The 14,228-nt window shown below is 43.2% G+C and overlaps 1 protein-coding gene across 1 annotated transcript in view; it reads left to right on the forward strand.

The window, feature by feature from the left end:
• Positions 1 to 14,228, forward strand: part of pcsk1 (proprotein convertase subtilisin/kexin type 1) — a 130,307-nt gene that overhangs the window by 40,103 nt on the left and 75,976 nt on the right. The window contains exon 5 of the mRNA XM_041187073.1: positions 11,632 to 11,708. Coding sequence (XP_041043007.1) covers positions 11,632 to 11,708 — 77 coding nt within the window. The remainder of the gene's footprint in view (positions 1 to 11,631; positions 11,709 to 14,228) is intronic.

The following is a 14,228-nucleotide window of genomic DNA, read 5'->3' on the forward strand; positions in this document are numbered from 1 at the left end:
ATCAGGCACCACACACGCTAACCTTCCATAACAACGAGGCACAAGCACGTGGAGTGCAGAGGTCAGCAGATCGATCGGTGCCACACCACCTTGAAGGTCCCCTCCCAGCATGTCATCACCCTGACTTTGACATGTCCTGGAGTTCCAGCACTGCGCCTAGGTGCAGACACTCCAGGTTGCCCCAAAAAGAGTAATGTAGGTCTCAGTGTACCACATGCTGCGGGGGTAGAACCCATCTCATCACCACCCTCTCAGGGTGACCTCGGCATGGGCAATATCTGCTGGCCCACCCAGTGAAGGACACAGGCCTTCAATGATTCAATGCAGTCACTACACTCAGAGTTGGTTGGGGGGGCATGGGGAGGGGTGGGGGGAGGGGGGGTGGTGGTGGGCGCAGTGGCACTAGGGGGGAAAGCCTACCTGCTGGGTTAAGTGACCAATGCCAACATGGTACTCACCCTTCCTGAGTTCCAGGTCATTGAAGCGTTTGCAGCACTGGATCCAGGTGCGCCGCACCACGTCCTGGGAGCTCACCACCTCTGCCACCTCCTCCCAGGCACGTTTAGTCATGTGGGGGGGCCTCCTCCTCCTGTCCTGGGGTACCAGGGCCTCCCTCTGTGCTGCCACCTCCTTGAGAACAGCAGCAAGGAAATCATCAGAAAAAAAGAGGGACACAGTGCCCCCCTGCCCTATGCTCCTGCCTGGCCTGCTCACCAGCAGCGCTCTGGGGAGCCTTTCCAGTAGCCATGTTTGACAGCCTGGGAAAGCTGCAGCAGCTTTGTAAACAGGCTGCCAGGTTGCCACTGGACCCGGCAGTCATTGCAGACCTGCCACCGCCCGCCCGCTCCCGCTGTCCTCGGGAGCCGTGATTCACGTTGGGCGGGCCTTAATTGGCGGCGCAGACCCATTCACGGGCAGCGACCGGGTCTGCTCCCACTCTGTCCTCTTCCCCCCAACCTGCCCCTGCCAGCCAGAAAATTCAGCCCATGGTATTTAAAAACGTAGTCTAACCCAGGGTCGACCAGGCCACTCCCACTGATGCAGAGGTAAAATGGGCAACTTCTGTTGTTGCTGACACTGGAGACAGAGTTTAACCATTTTTTTCTATATCACTTTCTATACCTGGATACCAGAGATAGCTTCGCGCGGCATCTTCATTTTTGAAATGCCTGGATGCGCTCTGTGAAGCTCTGTCAAGAGTTGTTCTCTTCCTTGCAAAGGGACGATGACTCTTGCTCCCCACAACAAAGTTCCACCTTGAAAACTTAATTCAGTTTTACCAGCATATAATGGTTTTACCTCTTCAGGGAAAGCGGCCATCCTTGCAATGCCTGTCCTCAGACTCTTGATAAAATTGGATCCCAATTTGTTCAATTCTTTATCTGCTTCATACACTCTGGCAAGGAGCCCTGGAAATTCAACACAAGTACAACTTCTTGTGGCACTGGAACATCTGGCAAAGGAAGACGTCTGAGGGCGTCTGCTAGTGCGATATGCACACCCGCACGGTGCATAAAGGTGTACTCATACATCAGCAAAATCAAAGCCCATCTTTGAATTCTTGTAGAAGCTATTGGTGAAGTTGCTTTATCTTCACTAAATAAACCCATAAGTGGCTTGTGATCTGACACTCTGGTGAAATGTTGACCATGCAAATATTGATGGAATTTATTTACTCCAACTATTACAGATAAGCCTCCTTTTTCAATTTGTGAATAATCCTTCTCAGCTGCAGAGAGGGTTCTGGAGACATATCCTAATGGCCTTTCGGAACCATCTTCCATCTTGTATGACAACACTACTCCCACACTGTAGGGAGATGCATCACAGGTTAATATTAATTCTTTTGATGGGTTATAATGTACTAGCAGACATGCTGAGTGTAAGAGCTTCTTGACTTTTATGAAGGCTTCTTCTTGTTTCGCCTTCCAAGACCATCTGTGGTTCTTCTTCAATAATAAGTGTAAATGCACTAACACTGTAGACAAATTTGGCAGGAAGCGACCATAATAATTCATCATGCCCATAAAGGATTTGAGTTCAGTGTCACCGGTAGGAGAAGGCACCCTCTTGATTGGCCTGACTTTCTCCTCTATTGGGCCAACACCTGGGCATCCACTCAATGACCCAACTAAGTGACTTCAGTCACTTGGAAAGTGCACTTCTCTTTTTTAAATCATACATCAGCCTCCAAAAATCTCCTTAAAACCTCTTCTAGGTTGGCCAAATGTTCCGCTTCCATTGATCCTGTGATCAGGACATCACCCAGAAACACCACAACTCAGGGAAGTCCTTATAGTAGGGTTTCCATGGTTCTTTGGAAAATCGCACAGGCAGATGATACACCAAATGGTGAGTGTGTATATTGGTGCAGGCCCTTGTGTGTGTTGATGGTTACATACCCTCTAGATGTGCTGTCCAGCTGTAGCTATTGGTATGCATGGCTCATGTCCATCTTGGTGTAGGATTTTCCTCTTGCAAGCTTGGTGTACAAATCTTCAATCCTCAGGATAAGATATTTATCTAATTTAGTAGCCTCATTCACAGTTAACTTGTAGTCTCTGCAAATACGACTAGTTTGGTGTGGTTTCAGCACAGGTTCTATGGGTGCTGCCTATTCCTATAATTGGACTGGCTGGATTATTCCTAACTCCTCTAAGCAGCACAGTTCTGCATCCACCTTCCCCTTTAAGGCATAAGGCATAGGTCTGGCCTTAAAGAACCTGGGTGTTGCCTCTGAATCTACATATATTTTTGCTTGTAGGCCTTTTATCTTTCCCAATTCATCTTGCAATATGCTGTCATACTTTTTTAACAGTTCAGGAATTCCTCCTGTTCTAATTTGAAAAATTTCTGCCTAACTGAGCTTAATTTTTTGTAAGCAATTGCAGCCCAGAAGACTAGGTCCTTCACCTGTTAAAACAATCACTGGCAGCAGGGCTAACTGTTGCCTGTAGAATACAGATACAGTGGCGGTGCCTTTTACCTGTATTGCCTCTCTAGAATATGTCTTCAGCTAAGCCATGGTTTGCTCCAGATTCAGTGGCTGGGTGTCTCCACTTAAGTACTTGAAGATGTTTTCTCCCACTGATGTAGCCGGTGCTCCTGTATCAACCACCATGATTAGAGGCTTTCCATTTACCTGATTGCCTTGAGATTGTATAGGGAATAAATATCAGTATCAGCAACTTCTGGTTAATTCATATTGTGCACTTCATCATCAAGGTCTGCCATTTTTTGAAAAAAAGGGAGACAAAAAACAGGTAACTATAGACCACTTAGCTTAACATCTGTCATTGGGAACATTTTGGGGTCTATTATAAAGGATGTAATAGCAGAACATTTCGAAATGTATAATATAACCAAAAAGAGCCAGCATGGCTTCATGAAGGGGAAAATCATGCCTGACAAATTTATTAGAATTCTTTGAAGAGGTAACAAGCAGGGTAGGTAAAGGGGAACCAGTAGATGTAGTATATTTGAATTTCCAAAAGGCATTCGATAAGGTACCGCACATAAGGCTACTTAGTAAGATAAGAGCCCATGGTGTTGTGGGTAGTATATTAGCATGGATAGAAGATTGGCTAACTAATAGAAGACAGAGAATTGGGATAAGGGGGGGGCGCATTTTCAGGATGGCAACCTGTAACTAGGGGAGTGCCACAAGGATCAGTGCTGGGGTCACAATTATTTACGATATATATTAATGATTTAGATGAGAGAAGTGAATGTACTATCGCCAAGTTTGTGGATGACTCAAAAATAGGTGGGAAGGCAAGCGGTGAGGATGTCACAAAAAATCTACAAAGGAACACAGACAGGTTAAGTAAATGGACAAAAACATGGCAGGTGGAATATAATGTGGGAAAATGTGAGATTATGCACTTTGCAAAAAGAATAGAGGAGCTGAATATCACTTAAATGGAAAAAGATTGCAGAAAGCTGCTGCACAGAGTGATTTGGGGGCCCTTGTTCATGAATCCCAAAAAGCTAGTATATAAGTTCAGCAGATAATAAGTAAGGCAAATGGATTGTTGGGCTTTATTTCAAAAGGAATGGAGTTTAAAAATAAGGAAGTCTTGCTACAACAATACAAGACACTAGTTAGACTACACCTAGAAAACTGTGAACAATTTTGGTCCCCTTAAATAAGGAAAGATATATTAGTATTGGAGGCAGTCCAGAGAAGGTTCATTGGGTTGATTCCCAGATATGGAGGGATTTTCTTATGAGGAGAGGTTGAATTGGTTGGGCCTGTACTCATTGGAGTTTAGAAGAATGAGAGGGGACCTTATTGAAACAAATAAGCTTCTTAGGGGACTTAACAGGGTAGATGGTGAGAGGTTGTTTCCCCTTGTGGGAGAGTCTGGGGCCAGAGGGCATAATCTCAGCGTAAGGGATCGCCCATTTAAGACAGAGATGAGGAGGAATTTCTTCTCTCAGAGGGTAGTGAATCTGTGGAATTCTTTACTGCAGAGGGCTGTAGAAGTTGGGTCATTAAGTGTATTCAAGGCTGAGATAGACAGATCTTTAATCAGTGAGGGAATCAAAGGTTACGGGGAAAAGGCAGGAAAGTGGAATTGAGAATTATCAGATCAGCCATGATCTCATTGAATGGTGGAGCAGACTCGATGGGCCGAATGGCCTACTTCTGATCCTACATCTTATGGTCTTATGGAAGAGGGATCATCAAAAGTTCCTCTCAGCACACTCCATTGCTAGCGCCAATTCCATGGCGCGCTTCAGATCAATATTAACTTCTACAAGTAAACGGCGCTGAATGGCATCATGTGTATGCTGCAAACCAAACAATCTCGCAATATGTCATTGAGTGTATCTTCGAAGTGACAGTGCTCAGTCAACTGTTTTAACTTGGCGATAAACATTGCGATTCACTCACCCGGGGCCCTTACTCTGGAATTGAACTTGAATCTTTGCATAATCACTGATGGCTTAGGCTGGAAAGGTGTCTTCACAAAGTTTACTAATCATTAAAAGATCTGGAATTGGACATGTTTGGGCCATCAGACTACGGATGAGGTTATATGTCCTGCTCCCGCAGACACTTAGAAGAATTACTTTCTGCTTCTCTTTCACTGATATTTCTGTTAGAAAATAGAGAGAGTTTAAGTAAGTTAAATTTGTATTTGTGAGTGTTGGGAATGAGTTTTAGCTTTAAAGTTTAAGTTTGATTTGTATTTCTGTATTTGTGTGTTAAAAAAGATCAAGTTGAGTTTTAGTTTCACTTAAAAATGTGCCTGCATTTCTAATGAGTTCTAAGACTCTATTAGAAATTAAGCAAAACAAGAGTAGAAAAAAATCTGTGCTGCTGCCTAGCAATGGAGATCCAGAGACGCAGGCTGCACCCACACACACTCACACAGGCAGAGCAGTTGAAAGCAGTTTGAGTTCAGTTGGTTTGAAGACAACTGCCTGGAGAGACTGGATACTGGGAAAGGGAACTATAGAGAGAGCAGATTTCCCAAAAGAACCAAAAGGTCCCAAGGCCAAAGGAATTCCACATTCCCGCCTACCCCAATAATCTTTCACCCTTTTGCTAATCAAGAACCTATCTAACTCTGCTTAAAACTATTCAAAGACTCCGCTTCCACCTCCTTTCGAGGAAGAGAGTTCCAAAGGTGAAAAAGGCAAATGGGACACTTGCCTTTATCAATCGAGGCTTAGATTACAAAAGTAGGGAGGTCAAGTAGGAGTTGTATAGAACCTTGGTAAGGTCACAGCTGGAGTATTGTGTGCAGTTCTGGTCACCACATTATAGGAAGGATGTGATTGCACTGGAGGGGGTGCAGAGGAGATTCACCAGGAGGTTGCCTGGGATGAAACATTTAAGTTATGAAGAGAGGTTGGATAGACTTGGAGCACAGAAGTCTAAGGGGTGACCTGATTGAGGTGTACAAGATTATGAGGGGCATGGACAGGGTGGATAGGGAGCAGCTGTTCCCCTTAGTTGAAGGGTCAGTCATGAGAGGACACAAGTTCAAGGTGAGGGTTAGGAGGTTTAGAGGGGGCATGACGGTCTGGAATGCGCTGCCTGCGAGGGTGGTGGAGGCGGGTTGCCCCACATCTTTTAAAAAGTACCTGCATGAGCACTTGGCATATCATAACATTCAAGGCTATGGGCCAATTGCTGGTAAATGGGATTAGGTAGGTAGGTCAGGTGTTTCTCACGTGTCAGTGCAGACTCGATGGGCCGAAGAGCCTCTTCTGCACTGTGTGATTCTGTGACTCTCAACTATCTGAGAGAAAATATTCTTTTCATCTCTGTCTTAAATGGCGACCCTTCATTTTTAAACAGTGACCCTTAGCCTAGTTGTCCTACAAGAGGAAACATCCTCTCTACATCCACCCTGTCAAGACCTCTCAGGGTCTTATCTGTTTCAATCAAGTCACCTCTCACTCTTATAAACTCCAGCTAATACCAGCCCAGCCTGTCCAACCTTTTCTCATAAGGCAACCCATATATTCCTGTTATTAGTCTACTAAACCTTCTCTGAACTGCCTTCCATGTGTTAACATCCTTCCTTAAGTGAGGATCGGGAAAGGACAGTGCATAGTGCAAAAGAGAGAAAGCTCACAGGGGAAGAAGTAGCAAATATATGAAATTTAACCCCCTACATGGTTGCTCAGATTAAACATGTTATCGTAATTTATGCAGAGGGAAAATGTTGGGAAGGGGAAGAAATGAAGGAAATGAGGAAAGACAAAAGCATAGAATCGATAAAAAAGCATAAAAACTGACCGTAAAGCAAATAAGTCACCACAAAAACTGAACACAACCATGAGAACACCAAAATAAAAATACCTGGAAAAACTCAGCAGGTCTGGCAGCATTTACGGAGAGGAACACAGGTAACATTTCGAGTCCGTATGAACACCATGTTGCGAATATCTAATTTCATAATTTATGTGTTTTAGAAGTATAATTTTAAGTTTTAGGAATTAAAGTGTTAGTGTGATATAGATGAGACATCTGATTGAGAAACTGGTAAACAATCCTGAAGTAGGTGCAATTCAAACCAATCTACTGGTGTTATTACAGCTTAAAGCTATATTTAGAAGTGAGAAAACTTAAACTTGTCGGAGCCACCTCTAAGCTTTCAGTAGGGACAGGGGGTCTACAGTTATTTCAATAATGGATTTAAATTATTCATGTAGTTCCTAGATCAAAGGAGCTAAAAGCAATTTGTAAACACTGGGTTTCTTGGTAGAACCAGCAAGTCTGGAAAGAGGGCCATTAACTTCAATAGAGATATAAATTATTCATGTGGGTCCTAGAAGCTAAGGGTTGTTTGGAAGGTAAAAGTTAATTAGTTTAAATTTTTGCTTGGAACATCCCAGGTATGCTATGTTGATATCGAGTTAGACTATGATAAAAGCAAAAAACTGCGGATGCTGGAAATCCAAAACAAAAATAAAAATAAAAATACCTGGAAAAACTCAGCAGGCCTGGCACACCTGCAGAGAGGAAGACAGTTAACGTTTCGAGTCCATATATCTCTTCAACAGAACCAGAACAGAATCTTTAACTTCTGTTGAAGAGTCATATGGACTCGAAATGTTAACTGTGTTCCTCTCTGCAGATGCTGCCAGACCTGCTGAGTTTTTCCAGGTATTTTTACTTTTATTTTATAGATAGACTATACTGGGAGATACTCTTTTATATTTTGGGTTTATCTGTGTGTTTGCTTACAGAAACAGGCAGTCAGCTTGGAGAAGGCAGAGATAGATTTTGCCAGGAGTTGTAAAGCAGCTGTAGGACCAGGAACTAAAAAGCAGCTGTTGGAGCAGACTGAAGGAAAGCAGCCTGTGTCTGTCTAAAGCCAGGAAAAGGAGCAGTGGGCCATTAAGAACCAGGATGTTCCATATTTTTAAGTCATTAAGCATGAATGCAATGAAGCCCAAGCTTGAGCTCAGAAGTCCACAGTCACGAGGTTTTGAAGGAAAATGGGAGAGTCACTTAGGCAATAGCTAATGGAAGGTTATCCATGAAATCTCCTAACTCAGAGAATTGCTGGAACACTGAGGAGAAATCAAAGTGAATTCTGGAGAGCTGTGATATACTTGATTTGGATCCAGAAGAAGAAGTGAATGAACTCTCAAGATCTCGTACTGTATAAGGGAACTCCTGGGTGAAAATAGGAAGTAAAAGGGGAACTGGATTTATGCTCTAAAACTTGACAAAGTATTGTGTTATTTTAGTAGTGCTTGCTTAGCTTAATATGCATTGTATATACACAAAGTTTGTTTTTGTTTAAAAACATGAAATCTTCTGGTGTGGCTCTTTCAGTTAATCGCTTTCTCATTAAACATTGTTGATCTCTATGGGGATCATAACAACCATCACAATTGAACATTTAGCCAATAGACAATCACAAGAACTGAACACTCAGCCAGTCGACACCACAAAAAATATACATAAAGACAAAAGACCAACACAGAAAAGAAATATATAATCTTTATATAATTGCTTTAACTAAACCCCATACATAACCAGGAGATAAAATGCATTGTTATATATTTCCCTCTATCTTTCTTTCAGCAGGTGAAAACATAATCATTTAAGTGAACAGGGATATGCATTGGCACATTTTCCCTCTGCCTAAATTATAATACCATTTTTAATCTGAACCCTTTTGTAGGGGGTCAAATTTCATATATTTGCTTCTCCTTCCCCTGTAAACTTTTGCTCCTTTGTGCTGACCTTTGCTGCAACACCAATCTAGTCTAGGTTACATGACAGTGTCAGTCTGCTCATGCAGGGATTTGGAAGAGCAACCAGTAACTGCATGTAACAGAGGTGTTCATGTAGCTCGCTAGGCTTGTTTGAATGGAATGGTTTATTTCTATCATGATCATGGAAAACTCACTTTTAATACATTTCAACGATTACAGAATGAAAAAGGCTGTTAAATCATAATGAACAAGGAGTTTAACGTGAATCAATAATATATCGATAGCTATAATGTTAGATGACTTAGAGCTATAGATTCTCGATATTTATCACAAAAAAAATTATACTGATATGATTGAGGCAGTGAACGTTGCAGAATTATTTTATTTTTTTTGTATCTATTGGTCACTATTTTCCTTTGAAACTTTAAATGAAACCCACATGTCTGCCACAATGGGGAGAATTTTCTTCCTGTCGGGGCGCCGAGCAGCAGCGGGCTCAGGCGGGCGTGCAGCCGATCACCGCTCGTGACTGGCTGCGTGCTGACTTTTATGCGGGTAGGCCAATTAAGGCCCGCCCAGCATAATGCTCACCCGGAAGCATTGAGTGCTCCCTGTGCGGGTGGGGGGTGCAGGCTGAGTCAGGACCTGCACTTTTTCATGTATACGTGCGAAAGAGCACAGAAATCTCCCTGACGCACAAAGCTGCTTCAGCAAATTTAATTTCATTCTGAAAAATTTACATAAAGAAGAAAAAATTCAGACATGTCTCCTCCCTCATGTGACACTGTCACATGAGCTGGGACATGTCAATGAATTTTAATTAAAAAATTTATTTGATTTATAAATCCTTCATGAAACATCATCCTGCCTGTGGATGAGGTTTCAAGATAAATGCGAAGGCCGCCTGGGCTCTTCACCTGCTCACCAGCCTTAAGGTTGGATGGGCAGCTCTGTTAATCCTTTTAATTGCTACTTAAATGGCCTTAATAGGCCTTTGACAGTTCTGTGGATGCGCAGCCGACTCCGCTGCATGCCCGTCATATTGAAGGTCTGAATGATGCGCAGTGACGTGGGGGCACGCGCCCAACATCACCACATGTCATTTTACCTCTTGGTGAGTGGAGCCCACCCATGTACGCCGACCAGAAGATTCAGGCCAATATGTTCAAAACTAATATAAATTGATGATATCTCAATTACTGATGCATTGACAACTGGTCAATATTGGAAATCTGAAAGTGAAAAATACAATGTTTAAAATAAAGTACCACAAAGAGAAATTGAAGATGTAACTGCACTGAAGGCATGGGATTGGATTTTATGGATGGATGGGGGGGGGGGGGGCGGGGTGGGGAGGTGGTGGGGGGGGTGGCGGGGTGCGAGTAGTGATGTGCAGAGCGGTGTATGTATTCCCTGTCCCTTTAACTGAACAGTCCATAATCAGCCCTTCCACCTGAAACCCAGCTGCCCCGCTGTGATATTAGACTGGGGCCAGCCTTAATTTATTTAGAGTGGGATTTCCGCACCACTCTGATTTTCTGGCAACTCTGTCATCCTAGCAGCGCCAGAATCAAGCAATGGCCACTGCTGGAATGACAAGCAGTCCTCAAAAGGAGAAATGTCATGGATCATTGACAGACTCCAGTGAGATGGGGGAGAAGCGTTGGGGGGGGGCAAGTTTTAGAAGCTGGGTGGGAGGCTTAAAAGGGGGTGCAATGTTGGTTATGGGGGTGTCTCCAATGGGCACAGTGGACCCCATAAGAGGTACACCCCCTTTCTTCCCCTACAGCAGCCCACACAGTGAAAGCTACTGGGCTGCCTTCCCCTGCTGCATGTAATATAGAGGTGGAGGTGGAAGGAGGCCCGTAAGTCACCAATTACGCCCAAGGGTGGGCAGGTTACCTGACACCTTCCCCACCTACTGTAATATAGGAGACAGGTCAGGTTTGGGCAGGAAAGCAGCAGGCAGGTCACCTGTTTTAGTTTATGAGCCCCTCCACCATAAAATCCAGCCCCATGGGATACCTCAGCAATCCCATTTTGCAATGAACTGTAATAACTTAGGTATAAACTACTCCCCAAACTTCATTTAAACAATTCTCTGACATTGAACTATCAAAGTGACTTAGTGAGTAAATACATCACATAGTGTAGCACTGAATGATAGAGACTAGATCTAGTCTTGGTCACTGACAGGTGTTATCTTGACTGATACCTGTACCTTGTCTTGAAATAGTTTATTAATCACAAAGAGATATAATTAATTTTATGATCCATAACCAACTTGGTAATCCTCACACAGGAGACAAATTATTACATGGGGCAGAATTTTCACCTCGGCAGGGCGGTGTGGGTCCGACACGCTTGAGCAAGAAATGACGCGCGTTGACATCAGGCGAGCAGTTTGGTTTGCGGGCATGCGCGGGAATCGGCAGTGCGCCTGCCGACAATTAAAAGGCCTGTTAAGGCCATTAAAATATCAATTAAGATCCAAGGGCGGGCTGAAGTTTCCAATATCAAATAAGAATGAAATTTTTTTACATTTCACTTATAACATATCCCTACTCATGTGAAATCGCCTTCTGGCTTTCCGACCACCACCGCCCGCCCCCACCGAGCCCGCCCGCCGAGGTCAAAATTCTGCCCCTGATCTCCTTGCGCATGTCTGTAGATTTTAATTAAATGCAATAGAGCAAGTGTCAGCCCTTGCTATTGATTGTGATCTTTTTTCATTACATTTCAACAATATAACTGATTGCATTGGTGTGAAAGCTAATCACACCATTTTGATTTTAAAAAAGTCTCTGTAGACCTGGATTGCAAATATTCCTGAGCAATATTCTACCTAAGTCAAACAAATGGAATACCAGAGTTTTAAAAACATTTATTGTGATACTTGAGTATTAATGCTTTCATTTTCCTTTTGTATTTCTATAGGATCCAGAAGCAAGCTATGATTTTAATGATAATGACCCTGATCCATTTCCAAGATACGACCCAACTAATGAAAATAAGTAAGTTTACACCTATAATAAAATATAGAATTTACTGAAGCCTTTCACATGCCAGGATCTAGACCCATGTTAGGAAAATACTAACTTAAAAAAAAGGCCATTAATTTCCTCTATTGCCATAATTTTGCTGGAAGTACAGTGCAAATCCCCTGCCACACTTTTGGTGAAGTTATAGTGAAAAATCTGAGGAACTTCTTGGGGAATTTCTTTTGGTTTTTGACCTATGGGACATTAGTTAAAATTAGCTAGCATTGGTAAAATAAAAGACTATGTACAGTTCTTGACAATTGATGTTAGCTAATGTAAACTGAGTTTGGGTCATTTGATCTCAGACCCAAGCTGATGTAGGTTCACATACCAAGCTGCCCGTAGCTTGGTATTAACTGGCATAAGGACAGTTGATGTAGGAAGCAAGAAGTCCACTCTTGTACACAGGAGGACTCTGAGGAAGGTGGGCAATAAAAGACATCCACCTTGAATTTCTACTGGGGTTCTGAAACTTCATCAGTGCACTTGTAGAAATTAGGCAAAGCAGACAAAAGCAACTGTTCCTTCAATATTTCTGCACAATGGAAGATGAGGAGAACACTGTTGAGATTCTCGCCTTTGACAGGGGTAGTGTAGAAAGAGTTTGTTATGTTTTTGACCAACATTTAGGAATACACAATGCAAACACTGAGGGAAAATGCAACATCAATTATTCCCCAGCACTCAGCATTTTACCTTGATAATTACCAAATACCCTGTACTCAAAAATCTTTTAGGAAATTTCCTTTAAATTACTAAAGTATTTTTGAATTGTTAAATTATTAACAGAGTTAATGTTTTTCCTCTCAATAGCTTGAGTGGACAAGATGCTATCAGCAAAAAATGGGATTATCCATTTAGCACTGACACTGACTTTCATTAAAATGACTGACAGGTGAAAATTTACACCCATTAGCTTTTGCATGGGGAATTTGCTCTAGAAGCGCAGACCTAAATCGTGTTATGTTTGTCCAGAGCCAAAAATACTTGCACTTCACATATCTCATTTTGCTGCAGTGCAAGTGACTATATTCAAATTCACAATTGCATGATGAGAGTTATACCAAATAATTAAAATTTTGTTTGAATTGTTTCTTGTGCACACCCTTTGGCAATTAAATTCATTTCAGAGCTTCAGACAATCTTCATTGAATCTTTCAGCCTGCTGTTTACAACATGATAACAACCGGGACTGTCTATGTCTCCTACCATTAGATAACAGGGCCATAAATTTCCTATCTGCTGCAACAGTAGTGGATGCTCAACAGGGTGGAACTTTGGGCAGCAATTTCTGGTCGGTGAGCGGGGGTGGGGTGTGCATCCTGACCTGCGTCATTTAGATTCTCAGTTCGGCGGGTGCACAGCCGACTTGGCTGCGTGCCTGCCAAACTGTTAACAGCCACTTAAGGCCTTTAAAAAAAGTAATTTACCTAATTAATGGGCCTGCCCGTCCAACCTTAAGGTTGGCGAGCAGACAGAGAGCCCAGGCCTTCCGAAAAAGCATGAAATCTCATCCACGGGCGGGATGAGGTTTGATGAGGGATTTAAAATGTTCGAAAACTTTTTAAATAAAAGTGATGGACAGGTCCCAGTTCATGTGACAGTGTCAAACGAGGAGACATGTTAGGAATGTTTTTTTCTGCCTTTGATAATGTTTTCACACTTGAGCCGATCTTCCTGAGGCAGCACTTAGCCTCAGGGAGGTGAGTGCGCTTTTTCACATGCATGCGTGAAAGAGTGCACTCCAGGCTCAGAGAATCCCCACCCGCCACCACCCCCCCCCCCAACCCCCCCAACCCACTGCACAGGGAGCGCACAGCGTTTCCGGGCAGATGTCACGCCGGGCGGGCGTTAATTGACCCGCCCATGTATACTGGCAGCATGCCGCCAACTGGGGGCGCCGATCAGGGACCTGCCCGCCCACGCCCACTCCTGCACAACCCCCCCAGTGGGGGGGAAAATGCTGCCCTTTGAGTTTTTCACACATTGGTCAACCCATTTTCTGGTGTCAAGTTCATTCATATATTTATATATTTTGTTTGGATGTTGGCACCATTTGCAGTGTAACTGGAATATCACCTTGGGTCGGACCGTGGAATTTCATCATAAAGGCTTGCCGCAGCATAAGTTGGCCAGATACATCATGTGAAGGTTTGGAAAAGTGGTTAAAATTGGCCTGCTTTAGACTGTTGCAGTTTCCGCACTGCAGGCTTGTACTGTTGGGAAAATACCCTTTTGAGCCCCAACCCCAAGGTCCTTAACCAGGAAAGCTAAGATGTTCCTTGCACCTGGCATTGCTAGCTCACAGGACATATTGCAAAATGTCATATTTGTGTGGCATTATATTTCACTTACTCATAGGAGGGCTTGCTGCAATGATGACAAACAAATTAGGTGCAGGAGTAGTCCATTTGGTCCCCCGAGCATGCTCTGCCATTCAATATGATCATGACTGATCTGATTGCGGCCTGAACGTCATATTGTCACCTCCCT

The sequence above is a fragment of the Carcharodon carcharias genome, chromosome 4 (genome assembly GCF_017639515.1).
Source record: "Carcharodon carcharias isolate sCarCar2 chromosome 4, sCarCar2.pri, whole genome shotgun sequence".
Lineage (NCBI taxonomy): Eukaryota > Metazoa > Chordata > Chondrichthyes > Lamniformes > Lamnidae > Carcharodon > Carcharodon carcharias.